This window comes from Bombus huntii, chromosome 10 (genome assembly GCF_024542735.1).
Source record: "Bombus huntii isolate Logan2020A chromosome 10, iyBomHunt1.1, whole genome shotgun sequence".
Lineage (NCBI taxonomy): Eukaryota > Metazoa > Arthropoda > Insecta > Hymenoptera > Apidae > Bombus > Bombus huntii.
Window position 1 is genome coordinate 3888666 of NC_066247.1, and position 24796 is coordinate 3913461.

The following is a 24796-nucleotide window of genomic DNA, read 5'->3' on the forward strand; positions in this document are numbered from 1 at the left end:
GGTTGGCCAGGGAAACCATGGCCATGGAACGGGGTTAAGAACGAGAAGCTACAAATTCACGGTACACGTTCACCGAGTGGAGCTGCCTGACGAATTAATGCAGTGGCGCTCAGACACGGCAAGGGATGATCGATGAAGGGTTAACGAGCCTTGGCTAGAAATCAAACAACTGTAATCCTCCACTCGGTTTCTGAGTAAATTCAACAGAAGCCGGTCGCATGCCACGATCCTCGTTCAGTTTCACGGCGAAATCGATGTTTCGTAATTGAGAGAGCTTGAAAAACTGCCAGCCAACTTTCAGCCGTGTAGTCGTTCATTTGCGTTTTTCCATTCTTTTGTAACTAAACTGGGACATTGTAGCGCACGCATACTCATTTATACACGGGGCTGAATAAAATACAGAGAATATCGGAAATCGTAGTACAATGCCAAGAGGATACCTCGTGAAACTGTACATCCTCGCACTATCAAAAATCTTACGATAATTATTATACCTGTTTCGCGATTGGACAAATGTCAATGATAGTAAAACGATGCGATGGAGTATCGTTTAACTTGGTATTTCGTGTAACGAAAGTAAGAAGTAACTGGCGTACAGTTGCGGATGAAAGAAAGTTTAAAAACGATACACCGTGAATTGTAGAAACTTTTTTATTAAAGATTTTTTTTATCGTATTGGTAATAGTCGTTTATTCTATGATATACATATTGTACTTATTCGTTGTTGTTTTATGGTGTCGTTCCATATTTCTTATTTTCTAAACTTTCTTCTATTCTCCGCTGTATGAAACGCAAAACTACAAGCTAACGTAAAGTCTATAATTCATATGCAATAGTCAAATTTTATTAAACATAAAAAGCGTATCCACGAAACGTAAAGCGGCAGACTTTGAAATTCTACTCACGAAGTATGAATAAGATAGAGAGATTCGTCATCTGATTCAACGATACGAGTATACTTCTAGCGTAAAGTGAAATCGTTTACAACTTGCAAGACAAGCCTGGAACGACATCTTTGTGCGTGAACTCTTTTCATCGCTTTCATTGATATCTAGAATGAATCCTACAAATATCCGCCACGTATCTTGCGACACGCTATATATACAATATAATACATGAACGTTCGTTTGTTCCAGAAATCAAGAACGCGTTAGACACGCATATACAAGAGATCAAAGCGCAAGTACTGGAAGGTAAATGCGATCTCCAATAAGCCTACCTACACCCTTGAAGCGGTCGGTAAGGAGGGTGGTGCATCATGTGCTACCAGAGCCGCATCCGCCTCTCAGCCCCTACGACATCACGAGGAAGAGAACGAGCGAGATCTGACGTGTTATTGGAGAAGCGAAAGGAAAGAGCGATACGGAAACTCACTACCAGCGTCGTCGTCGTTGCCGTCGTAATCGTCGTCGTCGTGTTGTTCGAGCGTAGATCGATTCGGGATTCGAATTGGCCAGTCGTCCCTTAGAGAGCGTCGAGAGAAGCGACAATCGCTCGAGACACCGCAACCAACGCCCATCGCCCGTCCTCGGTCCTCCAACGACCATCGAATTAGATTTTCTACGAGGATACGCGCGGAACGATCTTCAGAAACGAGCGCATCGACCAAACAAGAGAAGAGTTACGAGCTTCGATCAACATTGCCATCGTGTGAGAAGGACGTGTCATCGTTGAGAACGAGTGGATGGAACGAGACGAATTCGACGGATTAAATTCGAGAGATGATCGTCGATAGCGTTGTTAATTGACTCGAGTGATCTTGGAAATTGAAGGCAGGGCAAGAAGCAAGTCGAGACGATCTAGAGATTCGAAGCTCGGCGAGGATCTAGGATGTCGATGGTGAAGCGGCGAATCCAGAGGAATTTCAGAATCGATACAAACGGAGAGGATCTACTAGAGGCATTACGCATGAAAATTCATAGGGAAAAGAAACGAGGAAGACGGGGACGATGTTAAACGAGGACGATGACGGGATAAAGAAAACTGCGGCAGACGTGAGAACGTAGGAAGTACGAGATCGGCGAGAGTTCGTTTACGCCTTACGATTCGAAGAAGGAAGAAGGACAGAGACGATCGAAGTTAAGAAAAGGAGAAAATGCAAAGTATAAGATCCGTGAGAATTCGTATATGCGTTACGACTCGAAGAAAGAAAATGAAATATCGGAAAGAAATCTCGGCAAGAAATAAGATGGAACGTAAAAAACAGAGAGAGAGAGAGAGAGAAGAAGAGAAAGGAAAATGATTGGATCGATCAAAGTCTCTTCGGATATCGCACGAATATCATGGCGTAAATGAGACGTGAGGAGTCGAAGGGCGCGTGCATATAAATATACCTATATATATATATAAATATAAATAAAGAAATATATTATATATATATAAATAAGAAAAATGAAAGAAGTAAAAAAAAAGACGTAAAAACTTAGTACCTAAGTTTCTAGTGAATTTTTCGAATAGTGGTAAAAAAAAAAAAAGGAAACTACCGGTAGCAGAGTTACGTAGTCACTAGTTCGTTCGACGGCTGTTCAATAACAAGGAGATCAGAAAGGAGGGAGTCATTATTATTATTCGAGTTATTAATTATTCTCATAGTTTATTACCGTGGTCATTGTTCTTATTATTGTTGCCATTAAATGTTTATATTTAGAAACAAGTTAAGACAAGGATCGAGGGCCACGAGAAACTAGAGTCAAGAGACCAAGAGCTGAACGCAAGACGGAGATGGATTGCTGAGAGAGAGAGAAACGAAGAGAAAAAAAAAAAAGAATTAACATAGGAAACGAGTAATGAGAAAAAACAAGAGTAACCGGCGGCCCTTGCTCTCCCTTCCGTCCAAATTCGAATTTTTTCCGATTACCTCTCGGCGATATAGCTCGATCGCGATCGATCCGTAGCGAAACGCGTAACACCTGAGCGATTCTTAGGGACAATTAGTTAGGAGACACATTGCCGACAAAAGTGACGAAAAAATATAAAGTGGTTATTAGACCAAAAAAAAGAAAAAAAAAGAAAAAACGGAAAAAATCGATAAAACGAGAAAACATTTTAACATGTGCGCTTCGTTAAGAATAGCTCGACGAATCGAGCAGCACTGACTCTCGCGTTTAAATGCAAACAAATAAGAAAAAAAAGAAAAAAAAAGTACTAAAGAAATGCCTTTCTTTCACGTTTATACGGTGCGTTTCTATCGAGTGTAATTATATAGTAGGTTAATTGTTAGAGAAAGGAAGAGAAAACTGATTTATATGTTCGCTCGTGAACGATCTTAGAACAGGATAGAGAAGTGTCGCGATTCGACGATCGAGACTGTTCTTAGCAAGGAGTTTTCAGGTGTTACCGCCGGAAACGTTCGAGCAAAGTAGCCATTGTTTCATCCTTTCTCGAAGCGGTTCACCGGTCTTTCATCGTGCTTGTTCGTCCGCGACAAACACGTTGTGCATGATGGACGACGCGTAAACGATGATGGACGGGATGGACAGAGCATCGACTGCCGGCAAGTAACGCGAGCCTTATACATATACAGAATTAACAAGAAACTAAAAAAATGCTCACGCACGATACCATTGCGATATACTTAGAGACTAATTGGAAACAGGGGGAGGAAAAGTATAAAGGAAACATTTCGTCGAGCAAGCAAACGTTTCTTGTTCCTTCGATCGGAAGATCTACGTTTAATGAAGAGACTGAGAGGATAACTCTGTTTAAATTAAAATGTATCTTGTAACATAGATTCTTGCGTATATGTCGTAAAACGTTCTGAGTTGGTATATGTATAGGGCGGATAATGCCAGACGAAGCTGCGACGGAGAATGAAAGCACGAAGAGGAAGAACGTGCCATTTAACGCGTGACGTCGTTTTTTGTATGAGTGACGAGATGATACGAAAGTGTACTTTTTTTATGTTCGATATCGTTCCTCGTTCTGATACCGATCTATATATTCTTATACATCTTCTTCTTATCTATCGAGTCTTCTCAAAATCTCTCAATTGATTCTGACTCTGAAGCAACAGCTATCCTCTGATTTCTTTGCGAATTCGCGATATATTCTCCTAACACGCGCTCTATCATACTTGATCACTCGGATTAGGAAAACATTTCTCGACGATATGCCGCGATACACGCGAGGAAAGATCCATCGGGTGTCGGGAAAAAAAAGAATTCCAATTGCTCGGACGAAGAGAAATTAGAAAGAAGCAGATGAAGCAGGATCCGACGGGAGAAGAGAAAAGATTGGAAAAAGCTTTCCTCGTCTCATCGAGATAAGTGTGTTACATCTAGGACCGCGTCCCAGTTGAAAAAGAAAAGGCAACTTAAACGTCAGTCGAAAATGAGAAGTCGGAAGGCCTTCTGTCCAAACGTTTTGCTATAGAGACGAACGCATGTCAGCTTTCTATGTGCACTCTGCTGTTTCTCGATGTATAAACGTAACGCGGCTCTTCTAGTCAACGATTATCAGTCGTTCCGCAAGCACGTTCGCGGATCTTTCCCGTTTGCCAAACTCCGCGACGCAAATTCGACCATCGAAAAGGCCAGCACGCCAGCCTTAACTTTGCCAGAAACTTTCCTCGAAATTCGATAATATCGTCGATACTTTTTCGAACTTCGAATCTCGGGTGAATGGGAGCAAAGAATAATTTACGATATTAAAAATTCCCAAACTTTTAACGCCCCGCTATTTTATCCGGCGGCATCTATACTGCCTCGGCAACTATATAATTATTTACGAATAACGACGCAAATCGGTAATGTCGTTATCGATTTTCCTCGAACCAAGCGATTTCTCGATCGCTAAATTCTCCAAACGAGCACGAAAGAACTAATCGCGGCGGGAAGAAATTCAACGAACAGCTTCCTTGCTCGCTGTCCGAACTTTTGGAAAACCGCCGCGCGCTTCGCTACTTTCTCCTGTCTCAATGTCGTAAAATACCTCTTGGCAGCTGTTCGTCCGCGAAAGACAAACCGACAACTTTTCCAATGTTTCCAGTGTTCGGCTGTATATCCCTTCGACGAGAATTACGAGAGAAGTTTCAGCGGAGACTTAAGGCTGGCGCGAACGAGCACACAGATTCGATTTTATGCCTTCCTTTGTTTTTCTTTTTTTCTTCTCTCTTTCCCTTTACCTTAATCGTTTTCAATAAAAAGAATGACCGAGGAGACGTTATATCGATCGCGCCTTTTTGCGAAGCCACGGCGAATTTTAATCGTCGAACGCGGCGGAACGAGACAACCGAGAAACGAACGCGAAGCGGACGGGACGTGCTTCGAATCTGAATGTACTTGACGTATAGTCTGTCTCGTGTCTCAACGTGCATGCTACCTGCCTCTCTCTTGTCTGTCGATGTCAATGTCGATGTCGTTGGTTGGATCTTCTCTTATCACGCGTGAGATCTTCGAGGATCACTCGACCAAAGATAGAGTTCAAACTAGAACGTGTATTTTGCTACCTGAGCCGAACGCTGACGAAGAAAGTACAGAAGATTATAGTGCGACATATCGCGATGATTTTCGAAGATCCGCAGACTCGCATTCTTTCTCTTTGTAACCGATCGATCCACTAGATGGAAACGCTTTAAAAGTACCTAGAACGATTTTACCCTAATCCTCCTTGTTCCTTCAAACTGCGCCCATTTCCTCCGCGTCCAGGCATCCTGAACCGACCGAATTCAACAGAAATAATAACCTGTCTCGCATATTCTATTCCTCCTGCGCGATCTACTTGATATACACTTGAAGTCAATTACTCGATTATTAACCCAAAGATGTATACATTATATTATCTATATTGATTCTAGAGAATATATATGCTCGTACGTTCTTTTCGTTTTTTTTTCTCTTTCTTGTGGCGAATTTTCGATACGAACGTGAACACACCAAGTTAAGTAACCAGTTGATGGAAAGCGCGATTTCGGTGTAGAAGAAGACGGGTTTCAGCGTAGCTCGAAGCGAAATGTTTTTAGAGACAGACCGTTCTTATGATTACGATTAACAGGAGAAAATATAATTAATTGGACATCGAGTTAGTCAGACAACTTCGAACGACAGCAGTGTATAGCTCATAGACTGTTTTCCTATTCCCCACGCTCTCTTTAACTATTTCTGTACCTCCCTCCCTCTCTCTTTCTCTCTTGCTCTTACTATTTTGCTCTCATCTTTTGATCGTAACAAGTTTTCTCTCCGCCTGTCGTCTCATAGCCCCTTTGCTCGATGTATCTCCTACGCTACGCTCGATTGTTCTCTTTGAAGTCACGACTACTTAATGCATGTGTCACGTAAAAACGAACAAATAAAACGAATACAAAAAAAAAACATAATATCTTACTGTCGTAACCGTTACTGTTGATTAATGTCGTGTGTCGTTGTTGTTTCTCGATGTGATCAACATAAAACTTTGTTCGATGTATTGTCTAGTCAATGTTGACGCTTTAGTCTCAGTAGTTCGTCTTTTTTCCTTTCTTCTCCCTTATACGTACATATTGCGTTACACGTTGTTCAAGCTTTCTGTGTAAGATTCAACGATCGATTAAAAGCTTTCTGTGCCATTTAATTCGATGTAGTTTAATTTAAGCGTAAGCAATGCTTAGCTGTGTCAAAGATAATTTTCTGTTCGGTTGCCGTACGTGAAATGGCTGATTTCATTGGTAGCGGCTAAAAGTGTCGTTAAGTAATTTTGACGTTTATATATGATTCATATGATACGTTATATTTATATGATATATCATACGTGACATTTGTTATTCAATTTTAAATTTCACGCTAATTAAATGCAACACGATACTTTGTCAAAGACAGATCGTGTGTCAAATCGAAATTCGAGTGCGTTCTTTGTAAAACTTCAAACTTCTTGATTTAGATCGTTAAATATAAATATAATGAATGAACCGAAATATTCTCAACGATGATCGGTTAATGATTTTAATTGCCATAATCATAGCTTCCTTTTACATTGAGTACGTTTAATCGTAATACGATTAATATTATTTTCAACGTTAAGAAATCGGCCATTTCACTTGAAACGACTTAGTGTAAGTTCCTATAAAACTTTCAATTTATATTTCAAACTTTCGTTTGCGAGAGATCTTCGCGTATTCTTGTATTCGATAATCCGTGAAATTTGCTTCAGGCCATTTACCGACGATTTTTCACCAGCGTAAACGTTCATCCACCAGTTGTCGCGTGTATGCGTGCAAAACACGAACACAAGTTGTTGAAACGCGATAGACGAAAAAGTACAGTTCCCCTCGAAAGGTAAAATTCGACGGTGTTCGAAACCAACGAGACAAGAGTAATCCGGAGATATGCTAAAACATAATCTACGCGTGACAATCTTCTGTGATTCTCGCTATATCGAAGGAAAAATAACGCGGTCCGAGAAATAAAAAGGAAGTAAGAACGGAGAATGGATTTTCAGAGAAATAGAAAATGTATCAGTCGCGTGAATACTCTCCAGACTTTCTCTTGTTCTTTGATTCTTTTGATCTTTTCCATTGGTACGGAACTGTTGATCTTCGATCTCCTTAATTCCCTTTAACGAGTGTTTTTCCACTTCCACTTTGCACACGCACCTAACATCGCACGATTCTAGGCGATTTATCGCTCTATCCTTCGCATCCTTTACCTGAAGCCACCCTAAGCCTGTAAAGCGGCACGTGGCAAGTGATATAAACGAATACTTAAATCTACTTAATTCGTGTTTCATAGACGATCGTAATCGTGAAGATAAAATAAAAAATGAACAAAGGATTGAATAAAAAAAGAAAAAAAAAAGAGAATCTAGCGACTCGTGTCTGTTTTCGACGTGACACCCTCGAACGTAGCGTTCTATCAAAGAGACGGATGAGCCAACGAAAGTTGCTGGTAATTGACGATCTCGGTAAATCTGACTGTAATTAGAAAGTATAATATCGTAGTACTCGCTAGCAAAGTACAATTGATCCGTCGAAACGAGACACGCGTGCAATTATTATGTAAAAGATAGTTGACGAACCTTTCTTAGGTACTTAATTATCGGGCGAGTGTTTCAAGCAGGACAAACCGAAGAAATCAGAAAGAATGTAACGCGTTAGGTACGATATGCGCCGAAACGTTTAAGATTATACGACAAATGTAACGTTCTTTTCTCTATGTACATAGTCTCGCGTATAACCTAGACCCGCGTTTAGTATAACCGAGAAAGTTTTCGTGATGGTTTCGTTCTACGTAACCGCGTCAAGCGAAAAGGATGAACGGAAGACGAGATGTTAACCGTGTCTCCTGGAAGCTCGGGACACCGTTCGCGTCCCAATTTTCCAATTCGAGCGTCCGATTTTTGCTCGAGCCAGGGAAATCCGTAATGAAGCAGAAGGCGAGGACGGAAGGTGTGTCCCGAAGTTCGAGGACGGAGGAGATTAATACCGGCGTAACTCGCGAGGAAGAACCGACTTGACTTATTCAGAGACAACGACACAACGCATTATAAAGTAATAATGATAACTTATCGTTAAATCAACGTACTATTGTTATGATCTCTTACATTATGACGATGATCTCGACGACGAGACGATTGCATAATGTAAAACGCGTTCGCACGTGTGTTTTTTCAATGCGTTCACAAGAAACAAAGTACGAACTAAGCGAGAGAAAATACCGTTCAAACACACGTAACACCTACACACGGAGAAACGTTCGAAAAGAAAAAAAAGAGGTAAATAAATAAAGATAGAAGGTAAGACAGGAGAAAATCACGATGTTAAGTAAGTAGTCGTTAGCTTTGTATACAAGGGAGTGCAGAACAAAGACGAAGACGACGTTAAAGGGAAAGAGAAAGGGAGAGCTTCGATAATTGGAGAGTCCCGAGGCGAAAAGATACACACGAAAAACGGTACTTTTCAGCAGCTGCCATTCGACGAGAGGTTCGTGTACCACCATCTTCGAGCGGACTTGTGCGATTTTTTGGATAGGGATTCCGTGAACACGGTACTGGCTGTCGCTCGATCCTGCAAAACTCCATTATATTACACGCTAATCGCCAAAGGATGGTCTCGTCGCATAGAAAGCGACATTCTCTCCGACGCTAAATCCAATTTACTTTACGCAGATGCTATAAATTCTTGTTGGCAAAAAATTTCAAACCGTTTCCACGTTACCGGCGGCGAGCGTGTGAATAATTTAGACAAAGCGACTCCCGACTCAAATTGAATGTTGGTGTCGCTCGAGACCTAAGGTCGTTCGAAATTTCCCTTAAAAATGGAGATAAAAATGCGAATCGGCTAACTCGCTCTAGGAACGAGCGCACGACGCAAAAAAAAAAGAGGCTGCAATAAGCGCGCATTCTATTTTTCGATCGTTATTCCCGGCGATTCGAGTAACAGCTTGTTTGACCGTGTTGCGACATCGCGACGTGTACGTAGATCACACCTGTACCGTGCCCGGTATCTTCGTAAATTCGTTGAATCGAGAAGCAATACTATAGATGCCTATAATTACTAATGTTATACGTTTCTTATACAACAACAAAATAAAAAAAAAAAGAGGAAGTTGAAAAAGGATTAGAGAAAAACTCGCGTACACACGCACATCAGACACTGTATATGTATTTAACAATCAGAGTTACACAAGCACACCGCGCGAAAAGGACGGAAACATCGATGCCCATCTCGTCGATGTTTCTTCTTACGATCGGCGCGAAGAAATAGAAAAAATAAAAAAAAATCCAAAAAAAAAGGTATGAAAATATGTTACTCTCAACCTCGAACTCGAAACTCTGTAATTGCGGCGCGTACGTTCACACATCGATCTCTGTGTAATTTTATATTTCGACGTTCGAAGATGCGAAGCACTTTTAGCTGCATGCAACGACCAATAATTATCGTAATCGTTAATCGTGTAGAGTTGCACCGAAAATAGAGGAACGATGTAAAAGGAACGGTTAAACGTGGTGGAATGAAGGGAATAAAATAAAGAGAAAATTGAGAGGAAGGAGAAGGGCATATGGAGTCGTTCGAAATGCCCAAAAATCGCACGAAGCTTGCTCGGCAGATAAGAAAAGCGGGTTCGCGGAGAACGTACGATGAAGAATAGCATCGAAGAGGGGAATAGTAAAAGATCTCTTGTATGAGTTATAGAACGCTTAGCGGCTGAATCACTGGAACACGAATGGGTTGATTGTTAAGAATGAAATATTAATGTAACATGCGAAGAAGAGAATAAGTAACGCCGGATGGTGGATGATGATGATAATATTATATATTGTTGTTAGATCATGTATAATATATATACACATAAACATTGATATAAAAATAAAGTAACCTAGATATTAAGCGACCACTTATTCACACGTTACATAAACACATACGTACACGTACCCTGTGCACATGAAAGTTAACCGTTTATTTAGCGAATTAAACGACTACGCAAAAAAGAAAAACGCAAGAAGATTCTTTTTAAATCGTTTCTTTTGCCATTTCGATAAACCGCCTCGGCATTTTATTCCCTGTGTGATAATCGAAATCTTTCTTTCACCACGGAGATTTCTTCGAAGGTTAACGTACAGTACCGAATAATTATTCGAACGATACATCCTTCGTGTTTCGTTTAATTTCAATTACGAGCGTTTTTCTATTTTTATCTACGATTATTTATAGAAACGTTGAACGCTATTCTATTACATTATTGACTAACAATTGTGCGTTAAATTTAAATTGTTCAAGAAACTTTAAACTCCGAAAGGATTTAAATTGTTAAATTTCGATTTGAAATTGAAAACTTCAAAAGTAAATTAAAAGATTTTTATTCGGATTCTTAAATTAAAGAAAGATTAGAATTATTCCACTAAGTAATAATTCGAATAATTATGACGGATAACGTACATACACGGAAAATCGATCTCGGAGATTGATGAGTAGGCGTGTGAAATTTTCAAATAGGTAAAACGTTTGCCCGTGCCAAATAAAAGGTTAATAGAGGTGCGAACACAGATCACAGGCATCGTTCACACACATGCAGGAACACGACACGATACGACACGACAGGACACACGATTACGTAGCTGTACCCGTGAGCATCCCCCGTCAAACCAATCCCTGGGCATGGTCTCGGCTCTTGGTTACGCGTAAAAAATGCATAGAGTCCTATACTCTCTATTCGTCCCTCCTCTTGACCCTTGAAACGACGACAGAAGAAAAGAAAAGGAGTCGAGGCTTCTTTAGGTCGCGTCACTCGTCGATCTTTCTTCTCGATAGAAAGGAAAGAAAATTTCAAGTATCAAATAGGAGGTGACAGCCACGAATCAGAGTCGAAAGCTTGTACGAAACGAGAAACGAAGCGGGGATAAAATCAAAAAGGAGAAAAGAGATGGATAATCGAGCTTTCCTCTTCCTACGTTGTACGAGAGATTCACGGCGTTTCTTTTGGCTTTCACGGCGGAAGAGATGAAACACAAATTGCGAGAAAAACAAACGAGGATTAACAAAAAGAAAAAAAAGTAAAAAAAAAAATGATAAAGCATGAAGACGATTTTTAGGGGCGCGCCTCATCGTTATAGCTCTTAATACGATAGTAATATTACGAGTAATAAACAAAAGTGAATTAATCAGAATATGCGTTTATGTTATTTAGTTCTAAAAAAAATGAAAAAAATGTAATAAAAGTCAATCGTGTTACCAACCCGATCGTCTATTTATTTATTAATCTACCTTTATCAACGACATCTTTCCTTACAAAGTATTCCAACACTTGCAAACATTTTTTAGTAACATATTATGTGTCTCGCGTGAAACATTTTTCTGAAATTTTATTAGAACCGCATTAGAATTAAACCCAAATTTTTAACGTTTTTCGGTTTTTAATTAAATTAAGAGTATTTATGTTCATATATATTTACACGGAGATCTATTGATGTACAGTGGCAAAAGCGTTTCAAATTTAATACAGAACATTGTACAAAAACTGCGAGCTTATCCTGCCTATCGATTAACAAAACGGTGATTAGCAAGCTGGTTGCGATGATTATTATCTTGTAACTTCCACGTACATTTTCGAACCGATTTCTTTCAACGGTATAATCGCGACAATCCTATTACGTATCTCTCGCCACAGCAACAGTGAAGTTTCAAAATATGTTATACAATACACGTAAAAGTTTCCTACGAAGAGTGTTCGAACACTTTCATGAACGTATATTACACTTTAAAACGCTTAGTTCCATTTATCACGATGACGTAGGAATTTCAACAATCAACCGGTACATTCCGCTGTGCGTGCAGTTCGCGCTACTCCCAATTTCTTTTTACACAATTCGTAGCGATTTCGAAAGCGTTCAAACGTGCTACTTGTCAATCGATGCCATTTATTATTTTCCAAACAATCGTTCTTCAGTACGAATAAAAACCTTCCCGCGAAACGTTCCAAACGAACCAAAACAGTTTTTCAAGTACGAAATGGAAAGTTTCCTGAATTGATTCGAGTGGCAACTAAATCGATCGACAAAATGAAATATTTCAAGCAGAGCTTCTTCTTCTTCTTCTTCTTATTCGTTCTGTATGATCTCGTGATCGGTTCTCTAACCGAGGAGATAACGTTGAACGTCAACTTGAAAGAACCCATCGCTGTAACCGATGAGAAGTTCCTCAGTCTTACCATTGATCCAGTAACCCTATTAGCCGGGAATGCGCTAAGGTACGTACGTTGAATTTATAACGCTCTCATATCGGCTTTTTACGGTAGCTAACCTTGTTCCATGATAAATGCGGTTATCCTGCTTCGTGACTGAATTTAGAAGATTTTGAAAGCGGCGTCGAATATAAATTCAAACTTAATGATGAATATTTCGCGCGCGATAACGACGCAATCTCGCGAAGAAAAAAGAAAAGAAACGACCGCGAAACAATTCGAGATCAATTTAAAACCAATCAATAGAATGCCAGGCACCGATAGCTCGTAGAAAAAACTTTCGGAATAACTGTACACGTATAACCTTTGAACGAAACGCAAATCCAATCTAGCTTCGACGAAATGAAGCGTGTACGTGTTTTAATTTAAATTTCAACCACCGCCGTCTCTTCTCAGTACTGGTGTTATCGATCCTCGAAGAAATCGAAGTAGCGCGGAAACTACGTGAAAATCTTATAAAATCTCCGATAAAATTTTGTATGATTGAGAGAAGACACGCTTATGCGTGCCGAGTTATTCACAAGTAGGTCCGAGGACTACAGGGGAAGAGGCTGATGAATCACATTTTTCGCTTCTTACTGGACAGAAGCTTTAACGTTCGATGCATTCAATCAAACTAATCTCGTATTACCGAAATTGTCTTTCCATTTGATCTTGGAGGTGGACGTGTATTTTTCTACTCTCTTGATAATTTAAAAAATATTCCTTGTCATAATATGAAAATATTGAAAAATATTCAAATATCGTTTGTTTTAAGAATTATGTCTTTGGTTGCACCTTCCTTCAATGGAAACTGGCTCTCTCCATTTCTAGCTATTTTATATCAAAATATTCCTTTCGCGTATCGTGCTTTTTTCTCTGTGATCCTCGCGTGGACACTTTGCTTGATTTATATCAACAATATACGAATGTTAATGGAATATACGGTTTAATGGGCTAAAGTAACGATCAAAAGGAATAATTGCTATCTCTTTGTACAGAACTAACTGATACATGTGATGCAAAACTTAAATTATTCATTTAAAACCTTGTCGATACAGTACTCAAATTAAATACACGATTCTTCCAAGTTTCAACCCTTCGTCGCAGTGTAATTAATTTATCAATAAAATGACGTAATGTTCAGTATGTATCATTTAAAAGACAGGTTTAATAAATATATAAATATATATTTCTAATTTTACAACTAGATTAAATTCTGTCAAAGAGAAGCAAGCGTTCGTATTCTCAAGTACGTAGTGTGTATATCTAGGACCAGATTGCCTAACATTATCGTATCTTTAACATGCGAATCGTGGTCGTTGCAATTTCAGCACGGATTTCGAGAGAAGCATAAACATGGCTAAAGCCTTAGGTCCTGCATATTTACGATTCGCCGGACCATATTCTCTTCCCTACTTTGGCGATAAGAATTCTCAGGACAAAGAGGATAACAGAAAAACAATACTATCTGGTGAGCTCAATTGTCATCTCTTTAATCCTTTCAGCTTATTTAAATAAACCATATACTAACTAATTAAACCGTAAATGTATTTATTTTCGGTAACACCAATTTCAAGTCTTCTTTACACAAACATCAGAGAAAGCTCTATTTCTATTATTTTAATAATTAAGATATCAAAGAAACATTTTCCCGACAATTCGAAAGATACTCGGTTAGCAAAGGAAATATTTATATCCTATATTATAAAATCGAGTCAAAATACAATAGTTGGCTGACTTACGGACGGAAATGTACATAATCCACTCAGTTCGCCAGTTAGTAGATTCTCCTTCCATATACATTCTGCTAACTTGACTACGATACAGCCGATATACGGACCATTATCATGGTTAATTTAGGCAGTAATGTAACGGACGGCGGCCTACAAAGGATCCATATGCATCCGTTCACTTCAAAGTTACATTAACAACGAAACGCCTGCCACACATCTTCCTCGGCCAATTTCGCCGCCGATACAACACCGTGGTCAGCCAGTTGCAGAAACTGCCTGAATTAACCTAAACAATGCTTCGTGCACCAGTGCACGTCCATACACGATACAGACGCGACGTGTTTTGCGAAGAGAAACGAGAAGGTTTACGTACCATAGTTAGACACACATGCATACCATCAACATTCCATCTCGAACTGTAGACACCTGTTTCGTTCGCGGTTACCTCGCGTTACCTCAGCCACTCTCGCTGATTACGTGCAAACCTTACACGCCTGTACCAAGGTGCAAACGTTAGCCACCTAACGAGCTTAGTAATTTAACATTCGCTGCGTGACTCTACGACGTAATCCGATCCGACGCGGTACCAAACTCCGTGTCTTCCACCTGAACCAAATTTCAACCTTTGTGTAGCCTATTTATCATACCTAGCGTACATTCGATGGCGCAAATGAATAGGTCGATCGAAAGAGAAGTTGTAATTGGAAAAGCGTGGAATTCTAAGAAACTTTGAACCTTCTTTAGTTAGGTTGTCTATTGATACAGCGGCTTATACCAGGACCAATTAATTGTACCGTGTAATGTAAGTATCACTTCGTTTTATATTAAATATCGTGTATTAAATTGTTTCGAGATAATTTGTTCCAAGTCTACGCAAAATGAAAAATACAAGTGTAAAGATATAATATACAGAATTAATTTATTTAATTTTTCAGTATATTTTGCTAGCTCGTGACTACCATTGTAAAATAATTTTAAACAATACTTTTGCTCTTAGAAATAATTATAGGAACTGAACTTGTAACGAATAAGTAATTAATCGTACTGGACTAGAAATCAATCTTGTAAACGATAAGAAACACGATGCGATCTCATTTCCTATAACATTCTGATTTTATTCCTAAGGACTGTTTGTTATAGTGTTCGTTCCTCGTAGAACCGTTCGCTGTGACATACTATATCATATTCTACGTAAAACCATCACCGTATTCTGTTCTATCAATGACGTTTCGTGATCGTAGAGTCAGACTGGGTTGCAGCCCATCAGTGGGCAGGAAAGGCAGGATTGGATGTGATCGACTGCATTTCGCCAGACATTCGACAAAAGGAATCGAAGGAATCCGAAGATCCGGAAGAAATAATTTCTTTTAGCGACCATATGCATTTTAACGCCAGCTGGCAACTAGGATATGGTAAATTAATTCAGCCAGTCGAAACGTTCGAGCCAGAATCAGAAGTTACATTCGTCAATTCCAGAAGTTTCTTCGTTAAAAATTAAACGAATCGCTTGCGTAACAAATTTGAGAAATTTACGAACGATGGAGTTGATCAGTTTGACTTTTGACAGACTCGTTCGTTCAACCATGGAAAGGAGGAGATCTACTTTAAGCTCGATTTTCCAGAATGCCAAATTAGATGCGATCTATCAGCCGATGATTTAGGAAGGCAGACGATGACTTTGCGAAAAGTACTCAACGAATTTCCTAGATATTCGAACAGTATCGTTACTGGCCCCGATGTCGTGGCTTATAACACCGATAAACAACGAAAATATCTTCGAGATTACTTCAGCGTCGCCGCGCCTGCACTTTCGGCGATCACCTGGCATCCGTAAATTTCTTATCGTTACAGACTTAATAAAATTTCCTGCGCATCGTTTCACGTGGAAATATTAAATCGATACTATTTTAAATTGATTGCAGCGTGTTTGCCAGCATCACTTTGGGGAATGGAGGAGCTTTCATACATCAGGATAATTTAGAGCAGGATAAAGAAGAGATGTTCAGAGTTATAGGTCGTTTCATACAGAATAAACCATTATGGATTGGTAAGAAATTTCCGATAGATAGTTGCGTGTCAGAAATTTCTTGTGGACGTATTAATCGAAAGGTTCATAACAAAATGAACGCTTCTGCGTATTTGCCTTTCGCCAGCAGAGCAAAGGAATACCCTGACATCTTTCATTCTCAAATGAATGAAAGTTTTCAAACAAGTTACACATCGCGTCACATAATCTTTCCAATGTATCTGCAATTATACGATAGGAGACTTATATCTAATTAAATCATAGAGTTGCGGACCTCGTGACAGAGGTTTCCATAGAAGCGGTTAATTTATTTTCCAGAATATCGATTTTTGACAACGCTTAAAAATACATCGTCGATAACATACAATCGTTAATTGTTATTATTTCGTTGAAAGCCGAGTCCAATCCAGAAGAATGCAAAAATTTATTCATCGGAGCGCTCGTTCTGACAAGAAGACTAGGAAACGCGGCAAAGATAAATGTAAAGGTGTTCATGAGGCAACCGATAAACCTGACACGACCGACGCCAGTAAGTTTCTCAAAACATGAACGAATCCTCTCGTCAGAAATCGATGATGAACACGTCGATCTATACACAGAATTACTGGGTGTCATTGCTTCACAAGACTCTCGTTGGACGAGAAGTATTCGATGCAAAGATTCAAACCAGCAACGAGAATCACGTCTACCTGTATTGCCAATGCGCGAAAGCCTCGAATAAATACGAGAAAGGATCTATCGTGATCTTTGGCGTGAATTTAAGTCCTGAAGATGTCACGATTAATTTCCAAGCAGCCAAAATTACCACTGTTCACGAATACGTTCTTTCGCCGGGTTTCGATGCTGCTAACAGAATGTTTGCCGAGTGAGTACTGCGATCGATATGAAAAATTTTATTATGATATAAAAATATGAAATATTTTACTTTGCCGTATACGTATGTTCTGTCGCTGTTTAGAACTATTTTCTTAAACAATAAATTGCTGACTTTAACCAACGACACCGTTCCTGAGATATATCCAAATGTATTGAACGATACAAAAGGTGTGGATCTTCGCCTGCAGTCGGGCGATATTGGTTTTTGGGTTGTTCCTAATCTACAGGTAAATAATAAAGCACATTTCTCTATCGTTTTATTTATGTATAGAGTGTCTCGTAAAAGTATTTGAACGTTTGTGAAAATTTTGTATAAATACATCACACGCGTTATAACGTCAGAACGTTTTAAATTTACAATACGAAAGTAATTTCTAAGACAATGTTATAAATTTCTTCGTACGTTTGCAGATTAGTTTCGAATTTAAAACAATTGTGTTATATCACAGAGAAATTGTAAAAACTGTTATAGCGAGCCGCTGTATATTCCAGTCAAATGAATTGTCTGATTCTTGCAGGTAAAATCTTGCATGGAGAGCGACGTAACACAAAAGAAGGAAACTCTTGTAGAAAGAGAAATTCTAGAAAACCTGGGAAAGGCGAAGGATGTAAGAATACGCGTGACCAAATCTGTGAAAGATCAAGCAACCATAAAAAACGAAAAACAGAGACAGAGAAGTAACATCGCAATATATAAATCGAATATAAAAAGGGAACTCAAAAGACTGAGGAGATTCGTGAAAAAGAAATTGGACGATTACGAGAGTAGATCGCTACTGAATGTCAGAGGATTATCTAACGAGGAAACTAGCGAAATCTCGAAGCAACCTGAAGAAAGCGTACAAGATGGATTACAAGAATTCAAGGAACGTCTTTTGCGTTTCAAAAACCTACTGGATTCGAGCGATACGAAGATTGGACTGAAAAAACCGATAAGCGATCTCATCACAGACGCGATTTCTCTAATGTTGAAGGTACAGGATACTCTAAGAAGCATGAAGAGTAAAACCGGAAGTAACGAAAACCGAGTAAAATCATCTCGCAGCGTAAAAGAATCTCTAAATACATTGTACGATCGTTTGACTCGCACTAACTTGGACGAGTCGATCGATCCTCGAGAGAACAAGATGGATCAAGGATCTAAAAGGACTAAGAGGGATCTACTCGTCGAGATTGGGGAATCTGTGGACAGTCTTTTGCGAAAAGGACCCAGAGACGACGACGTCGAAGAACGTAAATGTGATTCAAAGATTGGATGGTTGAAGAATATTAAAAAAAAAACGCGACCGAGTCTCGTTCAATTTGAAAGCGACGACAGTGGAGAAAGCACTTTACGCAAGATTTTTAATCCGGTGGAAGATTTTTCAAACGACGATGTATTTTTTGAAGATTCCTCTCTAAACAGAGACTATGATTACGTCTTCGCTGGAAACTCTCCTTTGAATAAGGATTGCTCGAGGAACGATGAACAAAGAAATCGAAAGATCGAAGGAAATTCTCGGAAGAAACCTTCGAAGATGGATTACCTGAACGATCATCTATGGACTGAACTTGATGACACTGATGATTATCCTTTTTACGATCCCATAGATTTCATCGAAGACTCAAGGCCCTGGAATGATCCAATGGAAGTAGCTTTGGAAGACTCTACCGAACTGTCGGAAGAGCAAATCTACGAACCTTTGAAAAATAATGAGTTTGACAATGAGGACGAATCTAGAATAATAGGAATTGAGTCAAACGAAGATCACGAAGCTCAGGATGACTATTACGAACCAAATAATTTTCCAAGGAACCATAGACTCGTATATGGCCCTTTGACCGAACCTGATGCATTTATTATGAAAACCTATGGGTCTGGAAAAAATAACAGAGCTGGTAATGAGAAGGAGTTTAGGGTCGTAGGAAGCCAATCAAACAGAGTTCAGAGAGTACAAGGCGATAAAAGTAGATTAAAAGGAACGGATGATTACTATGAATGTACTGATTTTCCTAAAAACCATAGACCTACATATGGCCCTTTAATCGTACCAGACGCAACCGTTCTTCGATATACTTTGACTAGACAGCCATCCAATAAAAGGAAGAATTACGCAAATGAAAAAGCTTCTTCTGATTACTACTTATGGTCTATTCTGAAAGGATTCGATTTCCCGATCGAGGCTGATCATCCTAGAAATAAAAAACTTAAAAGGGAAAGCAAAGATTTGCACGCTGTACTCGATCAAGAAATGATTAACGAAGACGACGCGAACTCGAAAAATTGCAACTGCAGAGTCATCAGACACTCGAAAGGTCGATCGAAGAGAGAAGCTATCGAGTCAATGGAATCTGAAATAGAACAAATCCCAATGGAGGCGAGCGTGGGTTTTAGAAAAGACATAGTTAAATCAGGTGTACGCGAGGATGCAGACGTAGAGGTGTTCTCAGAAATCAGAGAGGAGCTTTTAGAGAAAATAAAATCGCAAGCCGAACCTTCAAAGCCGAAGATTGGTCGAGATACAAAGACACCGTTACAAATTGAAGCTAGCACAGAGCATTTCAATGCAAATACAGCTTCATCGATCCTACGCGATGATTCGGACAAAGAAGAATTTTCAGAATTCAAAGACTCGCCTATAGAAAATGCAGAATCGTCAAATGAATCTGCGAGCAAGAAAATCGCACAAGATAGAGAAGAGGCGTCATCGGAAATTGAGAAAGAGGAAAATATTGGGCCGAAGTTTGAGTCAAATATTCCCTCTCTGCAGAGCAGATCAGATCTTAAATTTTATTCTCAAATCCTACCTACTGATCAATCGACAATTTTAGACTCGAAAGAACAGACGAGCTCAACCGGATCTTTGGAAACATTGAAACACGACGAGAAAGTGTTTTTTCATGGACAATCCGATAAAAAGAATGAAGAGAACACATCGACTTCTACTACAAGGTATACTGCGGTTGATCAAAGATATTCTACGCCCGATCAAGGATATTCTACGCCCTTCGTCGTTGAAGAGTTTGCAAAGGAAAAGGGAGAAACTGAGGAGGCTGAAGAAGCTGAGACTCGGAAGGTAGAGAGTTTAAGCACGACAGTCAAGACGGCCACTTTATCAGAGGAAACTATCGAGGAAGAATCTGAAAACAATTACGATAACGGCAACGCTGTCGGAGCAAGCTCGAAACGAGAGGTTAAACTGGAGCAAGTTCCCCATGAAAAAGTGAGACTCGCAAACCGACCTCGCTTACCTAAACAAAGTAAGAAGCAAACGAAATTAAATGTTTCTAAGCCTCAAGAATCTAAACTATGGAAGAGAATAAGAACACTGAAGGCGATAAGGGATCTGTTTCGTAAATTGAAAGAGTCGGGCACTATATCTGTCCCAAGGTTGAGACCGTCTAAGTATGAGGAGCAACGAAGAAATCGAACGGAACGGCTTAAACAATTACGAAAGAAATTAAGTGACAAAGTACAATTGACGTTAAAGAAATACGAAAAAGGTGACGACGATATGGTAGAAAAGGAAAAGAGCGAACAGAAGAGAAGTCTGAGAAGGAGAGAGGTTTGGGAGACGGTCAGAACCAGCGAAGATTTTGCAGATATGATCGATCGCGAGAGATTAGCGTATATATTAATGTACCCGCCAATGAAACACGATTTGAAAAGAGAAGCCAGTACGAGCGACGAGGTGGAAACGATAGAAGTACCAGTAACTGAGATTATCAGAGCGAAAAATGTCAGACAAAGAGTTTTTACTCCCGATAATCGAAGAAACTTTCGCGACACTACGATTATAGAACATCCTAATCCTGATAAATTAAAAGAGAAGATCATACAATTGACTAATTTATATCAGAGTAAAATATCAAGAGGAGGAAGATCTGATGAAAATAAGGGGAATGATAAGGTTTATTTTGCTCTGGTGGAAGACGTACAAAGACCACGAATATTTTATTACGAGGAAGATCCGGAAAATGAAGGGAAGAGGAATATGCGGGTAATTCATTTGTTTCTTATTGTCTTTCATCAGGATCCTTCTTTATTTAATTAATTGTACACATTGTTTTCATTTAATTAACTTGCTCAACAGGCACTGTCGTCGCGTCCCTTCTACAATAGCAAGTACAGGCACAATCGACTGATACAGAAACCTCACCGGGAAAGTCTTAAAGCCGCTCAATATACTAAGGAAGAATCAGATGAATTCCCCGGGGGCAAAGAAATATACATAATCGATCCCTCCGAGTACAAAGGAGGGCATCCTTCGTTGCAGTTGTACAGTCCATCGACGTCGAGAATCAATTCACGGGTAAAGATCGCTCCGAAAAATAAGTACGAAGTCAGTTGGGATCCTATCTCGAGCTCCGAGCCTTACAGAATTCGTCAAACAACTGACAAACGCGAAGGAAGAATGCCAAGTGAAAATTCTCAAGAGCCGTCGAAGAGCGCTGAAAAACTTTTACAAATTTTGATCGAAAATCTCGACTCGGAGACTACTGACAAACTTTTTAAGAAATTAACAGGACGCAGTGTAGCGGACGATAAAGGCGAACATTTCACCAATTCGATTTCAAAATCGAAAAAAGAAACCGGAAGAAGACAATCAGAGGAAGATGAGCAGCTCGAGATAATTTTTGAAAGCAAGGAGAATTCTAAGGAAAGCGTGTCTATGGATGATAATACGCAAGGCGCCAAGAGACGGAGGAAAAACTATCGAGATGTTTCGCAAGAAAAACTATCGAAAGAAAGTGTAGAAAAGGATGAAGAGTCCGAAAAAATTTCTGAAAGTAGGGAGAATTCTAAGGAAAGTGTGTCTTTGGATGATGATACACAAGGTAGCAGGAGACAGAGGGAAAACTATCGAGATGTTTCGGAAGAAAATGTGGAAGAAGATGAGAAATTCCACAACATTCCTGAAAGTAGGGAGAATTCTAAGGAGAGTGTGTCTTTGGATGATAATACACAAGGCAGCAGGAGACAGAGGGAAAACTATCGGGATGTTTCGGCAGAAAATGTGGAAGAAGATGAGAAGTTCGACAACATTCCTGAAAGTAGAGAGAATTCTAAGGAAAGTGTGTCTTTGGATGATAATACACAAGGCAGCAGGAGACAGAGGGAAAACTATCGAGATGTTTCGGAAGAAAAACTATCGGAAGAAAATGTCGATGAGGATAAAGTAGACGAAGAGTTCGAAAAAGTTTCTGAAAGTAGAGAGGACTCTAATCAAAGTATATCTTTGGATGATGATACACAAGGCAGCGGGAGACAGAGGGGAAACTACGGAGATGTTTCGAAGGAAAAACTGTCGGAAGAAAATTTGGACGAAGGTAAAGAAAATGAGGAGTTCGAAAATATTTCTGTAGGTAGAAAGAATTCTAAGGAAAACGTGTCTTTGGACGATGATACACAAAACAGCAGAAGACAGGGGGAAAACTATGAAGATGTTTCGGAGGAAGAAATACAAACTGAAAGAGAGGATGTTTCTGAAACGCTGATTCCTGAAGAAAATGCCACAAACGCTAATATTTCTGAAGGAGATTCAGAAGAAGAAGCAACGCACATACGAATACGGAGAAATGCGAATACTAGATCAAAAGAAGAATATTTGAAGTCTGTGCCTTCGATTTTAATGCGTAAAATATCGAAAGCAAGCCAGAAGACTGAATTGGATAACTATTTACATGTAAAACAGAGTCCAGGAAAGATCTCTGGTGAAAATCCATCTAAACTGAGAATTGAAAAAGCGAAAGAACGTTTCAACGTAGTCCCTGATAAAAAATTCTACGGTAAAGCGGTAGCAAATATAAAGAAACAGATTTATTTAACGAAAAGAAGCAATAACGATGAATTTAAAAAATATCGATATTTTCCTAAAAATCTGAAAATTACAAGTACTTTGCCATCGAGGTCATATAATTCCTTTACTAAGAAAAACTCTGTCGATCCGTATAGAAAACTATTTGAAGACTACCAAAATGAGTCAGACTTCATAGAGAAAGGATCAGAATTAAGAAAAAACAAAAAACGTTCAGTCGATGCTTCGTACAAGGATGGAAATGTATCCAACGTGCAAGAACTTGACAATGAAAAGAAAAATGAAAGGAATAAGAAAAGTAACAAGGAGGTGGATTTAAAAGAGGAATCACTTTCTAATAAACGTGAAGTATTAATGGTGCTGCCGTGGGTAAAAAGGTTCAGCAGACCGCGGAGAGAAACGATAGATCAAGAGAAGATCGGCAAGAATAATAAAGCGGATAAGGTAAGGCTTCACCCTTTGTCTTTGTAATAAAATGACAAAGAACTCGGAATAAACGATTTTCAAACTAATTATCTCTAAATTTAAAAGTGCAAAAATCCATAGAATAAGAGAAAAAATCCGTAAGAATACGAATACAAAAAAATAAAAATATATAAAATATCAAAAGTAATAAAATAGTCGTAATAATATTTAGCGAACGATGCGAATCTCTGCTTAAATTCTATTTCTTTAATTATATTCATAGAAGTATGAATTTTCACGTTTATTCTCAGCTTTATAATTACCTACCTATATGATAATATTCATGGTACTATTATATTCATTGATTCGCCCGAATCACTCTCAAGCTATACTGTTAAAGATTGAAAAACGAATAATAGCGATTTTGTTTTATCTTCTGTATTAAAATTTGCATAAAATTCAAATGGTTTTCTTTCAAGGTACAACCATTTGTATTGCAACATCTAGACGGATCCTACAACCCAAAGAACCCGATATCCGGTCAAATCGATGACGTCGAAAAATCGCTGATTCAGAAGATACCACTTGAAAAATTTACGGCAAAAGGGAATATTAACAGGAGGAAAAATATAAAAAGAAATAAAAAAGACGATGATGGATTGTCATCGCTTCTACAGAAAAGCATACCAAAGTTAGGGAACGTTGTGGTCAATGGGTTAAATAAAGCAGAGAATTTTACTGGATCGGTGGAACAGTTAATTTTGAATCTGGATGAGAAGTATAACAAAACGCTGAAAGACGAACCACGAGGCAATTCTACAATGTCAGTTGACCCTGATCAGAGTATTTTTCACAATGCGATAGTGAACGTGAAGAAGTTTTTTATATTACTTAATGGTATCACTAATATTCTTCGAGATATCCATAATCCGTAATAATATATTTTTTCATTATTAAACGCTACGTAATTTATAAGATATATATCCTGATTTTCTATCCACGCTATTTTTGTAACTTAATTTTTTAATATTTTAATATCTTTGATCAAATAAAGATCACTGTAAATCATATTTCGTTTCGATGAATGAAATTAATTCTGCTCCCAGATACAAATAAAACACACATCGATGCAATGTGTAATCTATTCTTTTTAAAAACATTACTAAATACAATCTACATAAAACGTATATGTAACATCGTTTACATTCCCGTCATTTATTGATGTTCCACATGTAGTAAGATACATAACAATTTTACTCCTGTACATTGCAAAATGCAATTACCTGACACCATAAATTTTGCAACACAAACATATCAAAACACGTATGC

General features: G+C 38.8%; 2 protein-coding genes and 1 long non-coding RNA gene across 12 annotated transcripts in view; 2 read left to right on the forward strand and 1 right to left on the reverse strand.

The window, feature by feature from the left end:
• Nucleotides 1–11642, forward strand: part of LOC126870003 (complexin) — a 325327-nt gene extending 313685 nt beyond the window's left edge. For all 3 annotated transcript variants that reach the window (XM_050627302.1, XM_050627303.1, XM_050627304.1), the window contains one exon: nt 1137–11642. In XM_050627302.1, the coding sequence (XP_050483259.1) occupies nt 1137–1213 (77 nt within the window). In that variant the 3' untranslated portion in view covers nt 1214–11642. The remainder of the gene's footprint in view (nt 1–1136) is intronic.
• LOC126870014 (uncharacterized) overlaps nt 1–24796 on the reverse strand; it is a 302893-nt gene that overhangs the window by 259048 nt on the left and 19049 nt on the right. The gene's annotated exons all lie outside the window — the stretch shown is intronic.
• LOC126870008 (uncharacterized) lies at nt 12131–24526 on the forward strand. The gene is made up of 11 exons (XM_050627308.1): nt 12131–12653; nt 13961–14100; nt 15604–15774; nt 15985–16192; nt 16285–16409; nt 16784–16917; nt 16988–17253; nt 17347–17491; nt 17783–21244; nt 21338–23506; nt 23947–24526. Exons 1-11 carry the CDS (start codon nt 12466–12468, stop codon nt 24400–24402), a joined length of 7464 nt encoding a protein of 2487 aa, XP_050483265.1. The 5' UTR covers nt 12131–12465; the 3' UTR covers nt 24403–24526.

Coding starts and splice junctions, on each gene's coding strand:
- LOC126870008 (XM_050627308.1), top strand. CDS start 12,466: ATGAAATATTTCAAGCAGAGCTTCTTCTTCTTCTTCTTCTTATTCGTT. Junction 14,101..15,603: donor CAGAAAAACAATACTATCTG/GTGAGCTCAATT, acceptor TCGTGATCGTAG/AGTCAGACTGGGTTGCAGCC. Junction 15,775..15,984: donor CAGCTGGCAACTAGGATATG/GTAAATTAATTC, acceptor TCGATTTTCCAG/AATGCCAAATTAGATGCGAT.